Source organism: Sinohyriopsis cumingii, chromosome 5, assembly GCF_028554795.1.
Source record: "Sinohyriopsis cumingii isolate HCF-2022 chromosome 5, ASM2855479v2, whole genome shotgun sequence".
Taxonomy (NCBI): Eukaryota; Metazoa; Mollusca; class Bivalvia; order Unionida; family Unionidae; genus Sinohyriopsis; species Sinohyriopsis cumingii.
In genome coordinates this window covers 116,373,307-116,388,394 of record NC_142965.1, presented here as the reverse complement: position 1 = coordinate 116,388,394, position 15,088 = coordinate 116,373,307, and the positions used below count along the sequence as shown (strand labels likewise).

General features: G+C 35.5%; 1 protein-coding gene across 6 annotated transcripts in view; it reads left to right on the top strand.

Moving 5' to 3' along the window:
• LOC149800037 (uncharacterized) overlaps positions 1-10,736 on the top strand; it is a 43,136-nt gene extending 32,400 nt beyond the window's left edge. For 3 of the 6 annotated variants that reach the window (XM_089959564.1, XM_089959560.1, XM_089959561.1), the window contains 4 exons: positions 1,120-1,155; positions 5,646-5,705; positions 7,413-7,463; positions 9,190-10,736. In XM_089959564.1, the coding sequence (XP_089815690.1) occupies positions 1,120-1,155; positions 5,646-5,705; positions 7,413-7,463; positions 9,190-9,533 (491 nt within the window). In that variant the 3' untranslated portion in view covers positions 9,534-10,736. The remainder of the gene's footprint in view (positions 1-1,119; positions 1,156-5,645; positions 5,706-7,412; positions 7,464-9,189) is intronic. The other 3 variants (XM_089959565.1, XM_089959562.1, XM_089959563.1) reach the window with 1 other exon arrangement.
• The last annotated feature ends 4,352 nt before the right edge of the window (positions 10,737-15,088 follow it).

Sequence of the window (15,088 nt, the reverse complement as noted above, 5' to 3'; positions counted from 1 at the left end):
GAAGAATAGCACCCTTGTCATGATACTTTTAAAATAATGGATCCTATGTACGCATTACAATGTCTTAGCAACTGTTGTTTTTTTCTGTTTTTTTTGGAGGGGGATATCACCATCTGTCAGCACTATACATAGTGGCCAGTGTATTTGGTGGAGGAATAATCCAGGAAAACCCCGAAAAGAAACACCGGCCCACTGAAAGCTACTGACAAACTTTCTCACATACCCACATTGACCGAGTCGAGACTCGAACCCAAGCTGACGGAGGTGAGATATCAGTGATCTGTAAGGACAGCTTCTTAGACCACTGAACCATTCGAGGCCTCATGAAGCTTTCAGTTCGATTTGTTGGTAGTGTGTGGCTGCACAAAAATGTAGTTTAGTTTCGTGTTTTATGGCAGACCAACACAAGTAGTTCGTTTAGTTCCAGGCAATTGGAGTAAAATACCTTATCCAAAGATATGTCACACCAATCGACCAGGACTGGAAGGATTGAACCTGCATCCTTTCGATTGAAAGTCCGAAGTCAAGCACACAGATCACTGTGACAATGCAGCTCTTGCTTCCATTAGTCGCCTGTCACGACATTATGATGGGCTATTCTACAACCCTGATCCTGCAACGGAAGCGTGATGGTTATGGGGGAGTAGAGGGGAGGGGAGGGAACTTTTCTAGGTATTTTATCTGGTGAAAACTTAAACAAGTTTTACAGTCAATGTCTCGAACAAGGCATTTGATTGGTCAGTCTCAAGTCAGACGTACATTTTATCCTTGGTTCTAAACTTGAGCTAAAGTCCGGCTTGAACATCTGCCTGCGCAATCAGGGCGTGGCGTAAAGGTTTCGTATTAAGAAAAGTAGTATTCTTGTCCAAATGTAACTCTTTTTCAGTTTAGCATCAATGACACAGTTTAATACATATCATTAGGAAATTATAAATTATGAAATTTAATATATATATATATATATATATATATATATATATATATATATATATATATATATATATATATATATATATATATATATATATATATATATATATATAACGGTTAATATGTAGTCATATGCGGAGAATATAGACTGAAAGTTAAAATTTCCTTTTTAACCATGTTTTATTTCAGGGACAGATGATAACGAGGTTCAATCAGTCAGTTCCAGTATGTTGTAGTATTTGTATATTTCATATTTATTTTGTGATACACATGTATACCAGAATTTGTTCTATTAATCTTATTAGGCGCACATATTATAAGCTTTCCTTGTAGAAGTTTAGCACAAAAATATTTCAGCTGTGACCCAAACATTTTCAAGACTTCGAATTGCTTTTTAAACGAAACGTTTACGTAATATATATTTTAAGTCTCTTTATTACATTTTCTTTACGTATGACGTGAATATTTTCTTTGATAAAATAAAAATAGGAAACAGTAAGTTGTAAAGATTGTTTATATTAAACACACTATAAAAAATCCATTTTCGGTCGAAAAGTAAAAGACTCATCCATAATAGTTAAACAGCAATATTCTGTTATTTGCAGTGCAGCTGAATTTACTGGATAGTAGTTTGTTTTCAGAGCTTAAAAAATCGTGTTCTACTAATAATAAAATCTGACAAGCGCCGTAAAGATTCATGTTCTGGAGACCTTTATAATTCATTGTCCACTTAATTTTGGTAACCTATCAAATAAAGTGTTTCATTTAGTGCTATGGAGTTATCGTTAGTTACGATTTGTTCCGATTATTGGTTTTAGATTATATAAAGGCGAAAGCTGCAATTTGATTTGTAAACCAGAGGTTCGGCTGAACATTGCATCGTATCGGTGTCCGTAATATGTATGTTATGTTGGAGATCTCGATTTTAATCAGACTATTTTCGAGCAAGGACATGTTTGAAGTAGTTCACAGTCCACGCACTAAATACATATTTTTTCTTTTTGCATGTTTCCATCATTATAATTTCACTCATCACATAGTATAAAATTCTTCCTTAACTTTCCACATGCATTCCTGGAATGACAATATGCGGTTATCATTGTCATTCATCAATCAAGCGTAAGGAGCATAATGCCAAAACCATGCACGGTAAAAACTCTGTGTGTGTGTGTGTGTGTGTGTGTGTGTGATTTCGATTTGTAGCATAACTTTTAGCAATTTTTCAGTCATATCGCTACGATGTCTGCGGTGTATTGTGATGTCTTGCGCTGGGGCATCATGCCGCAGAGATGTAGCATTATGTCCCACCCAGTCACATTATCCTGACACTAGGCCTACCAGTCGTCCGAACACTAACCTCTTAATGCTTAGCGCCATGTGAGGCAGCTGCTAGCACCATTTTTATAAGTCTTTGGTGTGACTCGACCGGGATTCGAACCTGCGACATCCCGCATCCGAGGCGGACCCTCTAACCACTTAGGCCACTAGAACGGATTTGACACAATTTAAGATACTGATACATCTTAACTTGGAAGAACGTTTCTAAGATATATGTTTGGTTTAAATGTTGTCTACCGTATGCTTCACTCTTTCGAAAGTCCATTTCAGCATAATATAATTCTGCTGGTCGAGATCTCTGTACGTGAATTTATCAGTCCGCAGTGGCTTCTAACAGCAGCAGCAGTGGCTGCCCAGTACCCACGGCTACTACAAGGACCCGAACCAGCTCACACCGCTCATGGCCATGGGAAAATCAGGTTTTCGAACAAAAGAGATCTACGTCAGGGGGCCCCGAGTGGCCGAGTGGTCTAAAGCGCTCACCGTTCCGGATCACTGCCATTTCACCTCTGTCTGCGTGGGTTCGAGTCCAAGGCTCGGCTAGCGTGGGTACGAGGGAGAGCCTGCCAGTAGCTTCTCGTGGGTCGGTGGTTCTTCCCTGGGTTTTCCAGGGTTCTTCCTCCACCAGTTATACTGGCCGCCATGTATAGCCTATCCTGCACTGAAAAATGGCGTTAAACCCTAGAACAACAACAACAACAACAACAACAATATCTACGTCAGAACTCTGTTTGTTTTATGTGTAACATAACATACCATACAGAATTGACTTATGCAGTTCTTCAGAAGTGAAAAACACTGACAACCGCCATATGATTTAAGAGCGAAGCACTAGACAACACCAAGTCACACTGAGCATGTTTATACCCCATTCATGACCCATAGGGTGCTTGTCGTTGTTTTAGGCTCTTAATTTTAACATGAATCTCTTTTACTCGACAACCTTATTTTCTCATGGCTTGTTTTTCTCGAAAAATCTATTATCCTCCATAGGCATGGGCAGTGCAAGATGGTGTGGAAACCCGGTTCCCTGTATGACCCATATGATGGTAGTCATTGTGTTTTTTTTTTTTGTTTTTTTTAATGATTTCATATAGTCCCGTCTATGTGCTCTAAGTATATAATAAAAAAACAAACAATACAAATGCAAAACATATAATCACTTTAATTTTATAAAATTGCAACATTGTATATCTATCTCATCCATATTGCCATCAATGTACAAAATATTTTACATTGTTCACTCATATTGCGAGTTAATAGCACCTGTAACGTTTCATAGCCACACCACTGAATATATGTGTATATTTATGTATTCAATTCGCTACATAGCCCTTCTATCAATCTCTACTATAGTCTGCTTCCTGCGCGAGGGGTGAAGTTCTATTCGATGATTAACAAATTTAGCTAGAATAGCGAATATTTTTTTCTTTTTGCTTACTAATTTTCTGTTTTTTCCTAAATCTAATTTGTTTCGTTGTCATCATGATTGTTTGCTTGCTATAAGTAGTCTTATTTATGCTAGAATTTTCATTTTTATCTTTCGTTATGATACTTTCTACGATTCTAAATTATTAATTCGACATCTGATCATTTGCCGTTTAAGACAATCAAGATATTTTGAGAGGCATTGTTATGCAGAAATCTAAGAGACTTTAACATAATTAGATGACTAGAACATAATTTCCCCAAATAGCTATACATAGAAACGAATTCTATATGCATGAATGAAAAAAGTAATGGAACAGCTTACCTTTATTTTCAGCAAGCACTATAGATTGTTTGTTTGATTGTTTTCTCCGTATTTTTTTTTCCCCGGGTCAAGTCGTCTATTCTCAAATATAAAAGCTAGTTCTCATTCATTCACATAATCGATTATTGTTGTCTCATAGTGGACAATATTTGTGTTTTCATAGTCATCAATGGAGTATTATGACAGATGATGCCCTGGGACAAGATTACTTTGTCTTAGACATATTCATTACTGATTTAGCTGGAACGGCTAATTTTCGTATCACCTGGCATTTCTGATAGTTACATCGCCTAGCGCCCAGTACAGAATTTGTATTCCTACACATTTAACTTAAACGTCATTATTTGCACAAATATTTAAATCAGCAATATATGTATGTGAAACATTATTCAGTCCCTTACATTTTGATTGTTGTTATGATTCGGGCCTTCTTTGAAATTGTAATTAGTTCTTGATATCTTGTGGCAGTCATTCATAGATATTTATTCTCTTCCTCACTGGTCATATCATGTTTGTAAGGTTTGAATTATTTAACTAACTTCCTTAAATTCTCTTTAAAATATTTTTTCAATAACAAGTATCGATCTATCACGTCAGTTATAATTTTTGCACATCTATTTTAGTTCACTAATTCTTTAAATTTGTTGCAAAATATCACATAAATGAATATATAATCACGGAAATAAATTAAACGAATAATGATTGAAATAAATAATTAAACTAATTAATCGATTAATTAATACGATTATGTTCAGTAGAATTCAATGTCAAATATTTAAATGAAGCGAAGACATAAAATATATTAAATGGCCTGTCAGAAATTTTGGTTTATTCACAACATTTTTTCGTCATAATGCAGAGATAATTTGCATATATTGAAATAAATAAATGCTCTCATTTTTAGGACTGAATTGTGGTACGTTTAAGTACGTTTAATCCAAATGATGCTGTTTACTACATAAAAGAAAATTTTAGTACAAAGAAATCAAAACGCGATGAGGGCAGGGCATGAACTACAGATGATTTAAGCACTACGAATCCAATATCTATGTGGTCCTTTCTTTCGTGTCTTCTCATCGAAATCATCTATTAGGTTGGTAACTATAAAGGTCATGATTTACTTATCAAAACTTATCACAAACATTATGTCAGTAAAAATGCTACCTGTTTTCGAAAAATACGATACAATAGCACAAAAAGCAGAGTCTCAAAAATCGTTTTCGAAAATACTGTATTCTTAATATATGCAAATTTTTGGGCGGTATGAAGAAAACAAGGGAAGTATTTACAATGACCATAATAGTTAGCTCAGAACTAAGAGCATTAGTCTCAAGAACTTTATAATCTCACGGACTATGTTTGTCTTTAAGGTTACTCTGCATAGGTCATATCAGAATTCGACTTAATTGCCAGACGATATAACATCATCATATGTAGATCTGTTGATTATCATTTGTGATTTTAGAGATGGAAATAAACCTTCACACATGCAACTTATCTCCAAGAACGCTTTTGTTTTTTTTTTTTTGTTTATAAGATACCCACGAAGTAACATTATTATTTAAAATACAAATTAATCAAACAGACTTAATTCTTTATACGGAAGGGTCATTGTTTATTTCAGATGAATCTGAGCTTCAAAGATCACTAACAGAGATTTCTATCTCCTCCTCCACAGAATCTGGTAAGTGTAACTCAGTGTGGTAAAACAGTTCAACTAAGATTGTATGCATGAAGTACTTTTATTCAAAGTGTTCTCACAGATTGTCATTTTAGTTCAGGGTCTTACACAAAATAGCGCACACGATTATTTTTTAAGCTGTAGGGTCATTAGCGTAAGATATTGTAAATTATTTCCTTGGAATAAAATAAAATATAAGTCGAACGTAAACTTTCCCATTTAATTTAAAAAGGAGTCAGACTCTAAACATCAAACACGTGGTGGTTTAGATGATTGAGACGCAGTTCTTTAGATACAGCAGTCACGCCTTGCTAGTCCCGCCTGTCAGTCACCATCACTGTCCATAATTACTTGTAAATCTTGCAGGAGAAGATCTTTAGTAGAAAATGATCAGGTAATATGTGAAACTACTCTATGTAGACGCATATCATAACAAACTTGCACGAGGCTTCGGTCTTGCTCACTTATAACAACTTCACTTGGGTATTGGTTTTGTCTGTGTTCCTGCTAGGAATCCGTTTCACGATTACAATTCATCAGTCTTTATAGCGACCTTGTTGCATTCGTGTGATGTCATTCTTCCTGCCAAAGTGTACCCAAGGACTGCTTTCGATTCTACTGAAGCAAGGTGGTTAAACAGGGTAATGTTTTATTTGTTCCGGGTCAAGGTATTTCTACAAACGTTTATGTAAATGTAGCAAATGAGAAAGTTGCACCTGAACGGCCGAACTGAGAAACTGACGAACCGGTGCAAGAGTAAATTATTGTTCTGGCAAAATTTGAGCAATCTTTGAGCAGCGATATATGTTAACAAAGATGTAATTGGAAATTTCAAAACATCTTATGTAACATGAAATTTAGTTAAATTAAATTCATATAATATGCATATGAATGTTATTCAAATGGCGAAATTTAATTCAGTCTGATAGTAAGGAAGGCAACTTGTTGTAGTACTACTTTTTCAAGCCTGAGCGAAAACGCGTACCATGTAGCGTGTACTATGATCAACAGAGTATGAACATTAGGTTAACTTCTTTTCCTCTTGATGGCAAGTAGTCCTAAAATGTCACACCCTCTCAACAAGTAAACGGATATTCCTACTTTAAAATTATCAAATGGCCTGCTTGTACAGCCCCTTTTTATTTATTGTTTCTAAATTTACTTCTTTCATACCAACCAATTCCTTATATATATATATATATATATATATATATATATATATATATATATATATATATATATATATATATATATATATATATATACTTGTTAGTCTGAGTAACATGTGAAAGAAATCAAGATGGTGGACAGAATGTTGGTGTCTTTATTTCTACAATCTAATATTTACTCATGAATATATCTAATTGAGGATATTCATATAGAGTATCTATCAACTTAAGATAGTGGTCCCATGCACGTGCTGCAGGTGTATTTTGGTTAGAAATGTACGAAATTCGGAATGGTTCTGGTGGTCCTATTCACTGGAATCAAGCTGGATAAAATATGTATCCCAGAAAGGCACACGGAAGTCAACTATTGTTTTTACATTTTAGTTTATCTCGGACTAGACATAAAAATACAGACTTATTTCAGAAATCTTGAACAAAAGCCTTTCTCATGTACATTTAGTTGTCCATCCCTGTAAATGAGATAGTAATGGTTCATATGCATTTTTGCAACGTATTCTACATATGTAAACTCTTTTTTCAGCATCGCAATCCTCGGGGCAGTCGGTAAACCAAAGAGACCTTGAAAATGAAGGTAGGATACAAATAAATATCTCGGTATTCTAATGTTTGAAGTCATACAAGACTTAGGGTCAGCCCATACAAAAAAGTGTTATCAACAGTAGGGAACATGACAGCAGCACAAGCTTATACAGATAACTGGTACAAAATAGTTCTGCAAAGGATGGAAACTTGATGCAGGCATAATGCTTTTATTTTCCATTCGTACCTAACGATTAAGCCAATGTTACAGTTGAAATGCAGCAATCATATCTAGCTTTCGTTACAAGTAATAATGATGTTTTCTTTTCCTGTAGTTTTGTTCAATCAGACCTCAAATTGATCCTGTCGCCTTAGGCTTATCACAAAACATGGTGAAATCGCTGTTAGGCTAACAAGCTAGTCAGTGTTATCGATAAAGACTTAGAACACATAAATGAAGTTTTCGTGTTTTGTTATGGATCCTCCACGTAAAATATGCATCAGTAATACAAGCTTTCGTTTCTTGCACGAAAATTTTGAAAGTCAAGTTGTACTGACTCACTTAGTACATAAAAGAGATATGCATTGTTAGCTTTTACACCACACATTGTACCACTTCTAAAGAATATTATACATATTTTTGCATTTCTTATTTGCAAAAATTGCTGATGGACTTTACCGTACAGAAAGTAACAATAAATTGTACACACCTTTATCAGACTCTCGGTCAGCGTTTATGTTTCACTCACGTGAGATTCTGATTGAAGGAAACTAACTTCCGCTAGGCATGAAGTTTGTTCATTGTTATTATTATTATTATTATTATTATTATTCCAGTATGAATTTTATACATGCAGTTAAAATCGTTGGTTACTTCCATTTGATACGATTCAAGATATTGCTGTTTTATTATTACTGTCTTCACTAGTCCACATTCTTAAGTTGTTAAGAGAGTTGGGAGGCTATGAAGTGTATAGGTCTATAGTCTATGTGCATGGATCAGTGTTTCCTGTCATAGTTCATTTCACACAGCATTGAGAATTTTATCCTATCTTTAGCACAGTCATTTTTCAGGTCAGCGTCATTAAATGTAGCAAACAATATATAATTTGTTTCATACGAAGAATTTAAAACTAGTTAGGTAGCTCTAGCTACATTTAATGACGCTGACCTGAAAATGTACTGAGCTAGGCCTGCATATAGGATAAAATTGGCCATGCTGTGTGGAACGAACTAGAATAATACCAAAAAAGCTCGACATCGTATGCATTTGTGTCTTTGTCTCTCTCTCTCGAAATGTTTTTTTTTAATGTGTATTCTCAAAGATGGATTTACCTTAAGTAACTATGTTTTTGTTATATATATGTGTTGTTGTTGTTTGATTTTAGTACAAATACGTCAGGCACAGTTGTAGACAACAAGGGTTTCTTTTTTAAAGTATTTCTGAGTGAGTGGACACCTTGACTGAGACGATCGGTCTGAGATGACTAGACTGAGATAAGAAAAGTAAGGTTAGCAAAACAGCTAGATTTCTCTGTCGCATGGGTGAAAAATTAAAAATTCGGTTTTGACGGACGAATGAAAATTACACTGAACGAATGAGAAGTTGAAAGAGGAAGATACGTGGAACATGTTGCTGGTGTCATAACTTTAATACATTAGTAATTGTATGAACAGTCTTTAATGATGTAAAGGTTAAGCATGCGGTTTAGGTTCCTAGACACATCATCCATACTGTAAAATTGTCTATCTCAAATATGTTAGTTCTTTCGTTTTAGCCGCATTGAAGATACTGGCCAGAAATAGCATTGTCCTTCTTGCAAAACAAATGTCTGGGGAAGAAGGCCATCTTTTGGGAGTTGTTCTAGGTATGAAACCAGAGAGAATCAACCAGATCTACAAAATGTACCGACATTCCGGTTCCCTTGCCAATTTCTACATCTTGTACGAGTGGCGGGGGCGGCGCGTGCATCCGGACCAGGCAGGCCAACTCGTGAGAGGTCTCCAGGATATAGACAGAGCTGACTTGGCAACTATTGTAACAAACGTCCTGAAGAAAAACAGAACATTAAGTTCCACAGACTTCGAAACTGAGATTACAAAAAGAAAAGCAAGAAGATAGCGACTAATTTGGATATATTCACACTTTTTGATAACCGTTCGATGAAAAAGGACTCAACATAAAATCTGATGTGGCGCCTTCTTGAAGAAACTGAAGCCGATGCAACTACTTCTCTCTAATTTCATGATTGAGGCAGTCGTGACTCTTGGGTAGCATACGGATAAGTGCGACATAATTACTCTTGAATATCCTACAAAAGATTTCTGTAAAGACTAAGACTACCTTTAGACCCAATAGGAAAATGAAGGAAGTACACACAGCTACAACTGCAACAAAATGCTACAACATATAACTAATTCAAGTGGTCAGTTATCTAAACGTAATTACTATGTACCAGATGTATGTATGTGTGTGTGTGTGTGTGTGTGTGTGTGTGTGTGCGTGCGTGCATGCATGCATGTATGTGGTGTTTGCCGACACATTATCACAATACTTGGGTGGTTAGTGCCAATTAAAAGTGAAAATACTGAACTTGTATAGATAACACTGAAAAGAACAAAATTTGAGGAAGATGAGCATTTCCAAAAAAGATTAATATGCCGTTCAAGCAAGATCATAGATACAAAATAAAGAAATTGCAATTCTTTAAAAGGCATACAAAACAATATCCCAGTGAGTGTAATGAATATTATGACCATCTCGACTCACCACCATCTTGAGTGGAAAGCTATGTGTATGGGGTTCAAGACGATCATAACAATCTGTAAACTAACTTCCAATGAATTATTTACCTGATAAACCTCGTATAAATGTATGTGCCTGGAGAATACACATAGGGATATCCTAGGTGCCATTGCTTGATATACAGACGATTATTCAAGAACAGAGACCTGATGTAGCAGTTGCATTCCTTGAGCCGAAGGAAACCTTGCCGAAGAACTAACAAATCATTATTGTTTGATTACAGTCTAGCATTCTTTTGCTGGATAATGTCATTTGCTTAAAGACAATACGGTAACTCTTGCTCGTATATAATAAAATCAGCTCATGTTTTAACTCATAAATTAGGTGTTTTCTACTGTCAGTGGGTACAGGCAAGGCATGCAGTCTGGACTAGATTCATCCATCAGGAGTTATGCATGTGTGTGTGTGTGTGTGTGTGTGTCCTATACGCATGCGGCATGGTACTTCATCAGCTTTGCAATTTGTTTCGCCTGTTTGTTTGATTTTCGTTATCTTCTTAGTAAAGCTTTCATTTCCACATATTGTGCCTAATGTGTACAGAACACCAAGTTTTATTTTAAATGTCAAGCAAGAATATTGAATATTCCATTCATAAACGGGAAAATACATGACAGCGCTTATATTTAAGCTTAGAATTTTGCTTTGAAAAATTATGAAGAAAACGAATTATACAGAAAAAAGGACAAGACAACCACAACCTAAAGGAAGCATGGTATAACACATTATCAAGTATAATGAAGCAATTTATATATGTAAGGAATAGCTACATTGCTCATCACAGTTTGCTAGAAGTCTCGTCAATATAAAGGCGTATGATAATTCGGTCTAAGTCCAAGCTATTCTGTAGAAAACAAAACTTGGATGATTGCTAATCAGGCATATAGAGCTACAAAATGATATTGTGGGCATTTCGATACTAAATTCATTGAATATATCACCAATATGAATCCAACAATCGTTGGTAAAATATTGCAGGTAAATCCAATGTCAATAACAGGAAAACTAGGAACCATAGCTTCTGTTAACGACTTCACGGACAGCAAGAAATCAAATTCATTAAAGGTCTCATCAATATAACCTGCACGTACAGTTTGGCTGATATCCAAAGCTTTGGTAAAGTGATGCTGACGAAAACAATGTCATTAGGACACGAATTCATTAGGCATAATTATTATAAATGATGTCGTGAAAAACTGAATGACAAACTTATTCAAGGTCGCATCAGTATAAAGTCGAATGTCATCTGGCTTCAATCCAGCAGTCCTTGTTAGAGATAAGATGCATATATAGTCAAAAGGACGGGCGATTAGATTGGTTGGTTGGTATTAATGGCACATCTACCACATTGCTAGCTGTATCTAACCGAGGAATTATGAGCTAAGTACTTTTCCAAAGACACTAGGCAGCCGTCCCGGGCTGACTTGGGCGGGTATCAAACCTGCATTCTTGATTAAACCATGTTGTTACCTGGGAAAAGAAAACGCACAGGTGTAAAACTCGAGTTTCCGTTTATCCTTCTTATTCTAGGCGGATTCCTGTATTACATAGATAGTGATCTTTCCAGTATGTTTAGAGAGCATCCTGGTAAGCGTGCGGCAGTTCCAGAGATCTTTTCCTAGATACATAAATATACACAATGTTGTAGTTTTTTCTCAATGTTTAGAGTGTTTTATTTACCTGTTGCAGAAACAGCACTAGCTGGAGAAAATATAAATGAAAGAATACTCCAAAACGTTATGTTAAAAAGCTTTGACGATAGGTATTAAAGCTGTTTCTTTTCTTACTTAGATAAACATATAAAACATTTCCTAGCATAGCACCCATTTAAGTTCAGAATTGTTATTTTATTTTCTTTCTTTGACCAAGCTAATGTTTTTGCTTACATTATACTATGCAAGTATAAAATCCATTCATGCAGTTTTGATATATGAAATCTTTTGCTGGTTTCTTCTAAACTCCAGAAAACAACAATAATAACATCAATTACAATAATAACCAGAACAGCAAGAACTACAATTACTATTACTAATACTGCTGCTGTTACTACTATACTATAAAAAGAAAAATAATCGACTGTAAAATTTATTGAATCCTACCATCCCCAAACCGCATCTATTCATAAGAAGATCTAAATCAAAAGTTAGCATTCAATTGAGCCATTTTGATCCAAGGATGACTATCTCCTATTCTTTGTTGATTCATTCCATTAATTTCGTTTCCTATATCTTCCTGTTCTTCAGCAGAGAAATCGTGTTATTTTAATCTGAATCCACCAACGCTGCAGCTGAACATTGTCGTTAGGTCCACACGGGTTAGCCGGGCGCTGGAGAAGTTTCAGGGCCATATAAAGTAAAGCATTTGGGGAGATTTTTTTTATAACATTTCGAAAAGGACCTGACTTATCTCGAATGGGCACAAATCAAAATCTGTTTGTCTATTTACTCAAAGAGTGCACATTATCCAATAAACGTGCGTAAGAATAAAACTATGGTCAAATTTCAAGCCACCAGTGACTGTACTTGTGTGTGTGTGTGTGTTTGTTTTTTTTAAAGCCTGGTGAATCTGTAAACCCACCCCATCCGGCCCTGAGTTTACATTTTGTCTTCCTTCCTTCCTTCCTTTACGTATTTTTTATTTTATTTTTAAATATAGATTTACTCATGGCTATATTGAGCACAAAGGATTTTGAAATATAATATGTGCCACACCTAATGAGTGGATACGACAAAATATATAAACAGCTAGTATACTCCACTATATCTGTCTACGGTCTGGCAGTCCAGAATGTGACAGATCATTGCCACAGTGGGACTTCTCGTATTCAACTCGTTCTCTGGATGTGTATCTCCGATCGTCGACACTGTCAAGCTACGAGTGGTCGACCGGATCAAATTCAAAGTCTCTGATCGGATCGTGTATCGAGTCGTTGACAGGGTTGTTGTCTACCTTATTAAGATCGACAGAAACACGACAGGAGACGGAGAAATGAGAGAAGATGGATCATCAGTACCATCTGTATTCGGATACTTGATAACAAAACCACCTCCCCCCCCCCCCCCCCCCCATCGTGTTCGTATCAGGCCTTGAAACTCCCTTGTACTGGTAGACGAAATTACAATTTTAGTGGACCTTCATTCCCACACTGTATAGTTCCCATCAGAGATTCTAATAAATGTAATGAAGGTCATGCATCTACCTTGACCTTAGGGTCAGTTATCAAATAGGTAAAATCTTAAAAGCAAGCGAAGCATGTGTTGGACATAATGGTTGAGTTAAATATTTTATAGTCGGTAAGTATTCTCTTTCGGTTATGACGTGTATGTTCACGTTCATTTTGGTTGAAATATTTTAATTAAAGAAAGTTTTCTAGGGAGAATAATGCAGTTTGTCTTCTAAAATCGTTGTTTTCACTAAGTATTACAAGTGCAAAAACATCATTTGTTTCTTTTCTTTCTGCAGGTCTAAATTTGCATAGTAAACTATTTTGATTAATTGATTCTGAAAAACATCTCTCTTCAAGTATATGGAGTATGCATATATGTATTGTCAGTTTCTGTAGCCATTTATTTCATGTTTGACTCAAACTAAATTGGACAAAATTGTTATGATAGCAGGGAAGTTGTTTCGTAAATGGGTCCCTGTCCGATTTCTGAATTTATAGTTATGCTGTGACTTAATTTAGCTATGAATGCTTAGTAATGAAATATATGAATATATTTGTGAATTAGTCGTTTCGGGCTTGAGTTGTTCTTGAAAATGACGTGAAATATGTACGTCTATATGGCAAGTAGATATGGTAGTAAAAGTCAGCTAGGAAGCAGAGCTAGCCATCTATAACAGAAGACACGAGGGTTTAGGGTAAACATACCATCTCAAAATCAGCCTGGATGACATATGTTTTGAATTGCGTCAAGTTGTTTAGTACTCAGTGTTTTTCAAAGTTATAACATAAGAACAAGGAATGCGTTTGCACTGTGAGGGTCAGTTTGTGTCCATAATGACCATCACTAAATAGCAATGCATATGTGACTTCGGGGACTCAAATGCATAATCTTCTCTTGCTATGAGCGTCTATTGACTTGTCAGGTCATGTGAACAATAGTATTATGTTCTGTTTTATTAAATATATCCAATGTACGACCCTTCTGGACTTCACTGGGGTATTTTGTTCTGTGAATATTTATATTACAAAGATTGATGCAGAGTAAATTTGGTGCATAGAAATCTCCTTTGTGTCCACAAGTACAACGTTCTTTTATATACTTGTGCAATCAACCACATCGTATGTATTGCTGCAATCAACCACATATTATGTACTTGTACAATCAACCACATCTTATAAATTGGTGCAGTCAACCACATCTACTATTCTTTTCTCTTTCTTTGTCTGTATGTCTGTATGCATTGTCAATACCACTCTCTTGTGTATCAAAGACACAGTGCAGGGGAAGTAACCGCATTTTGCATCTCTAAGAACAATTTTGCATTAGGACAGATTATGATGTTCTGGGCTTAACCTTCAAGGTATGAGACTTTAACTGATTGGGATTATAATGCATTAACTTAAGATTATGTCTGTGGCAAGCTCTGCACTAATATTTTAATGAATATTTCATAACATGCCGTTATGCATTCTGCAAAGTAATGTAGCTCCAAGGGAGCAGACATGCTTGAGAAAAATCATAACTTAACATACTGTTATAAATGGCAAATTCCACCCATGGAACGAACTTGTAAATCTTGTAAAGAGTAATTCATATGGCATTTTGAGGGACATACCATTTTTTTTTTTTTTTTTTTTTTTAATTTTTTTTTTTTGGGGGGGGTAGGGGAGGTAAGAATAAACATTCTAGCATGAGTTAACTAAAACT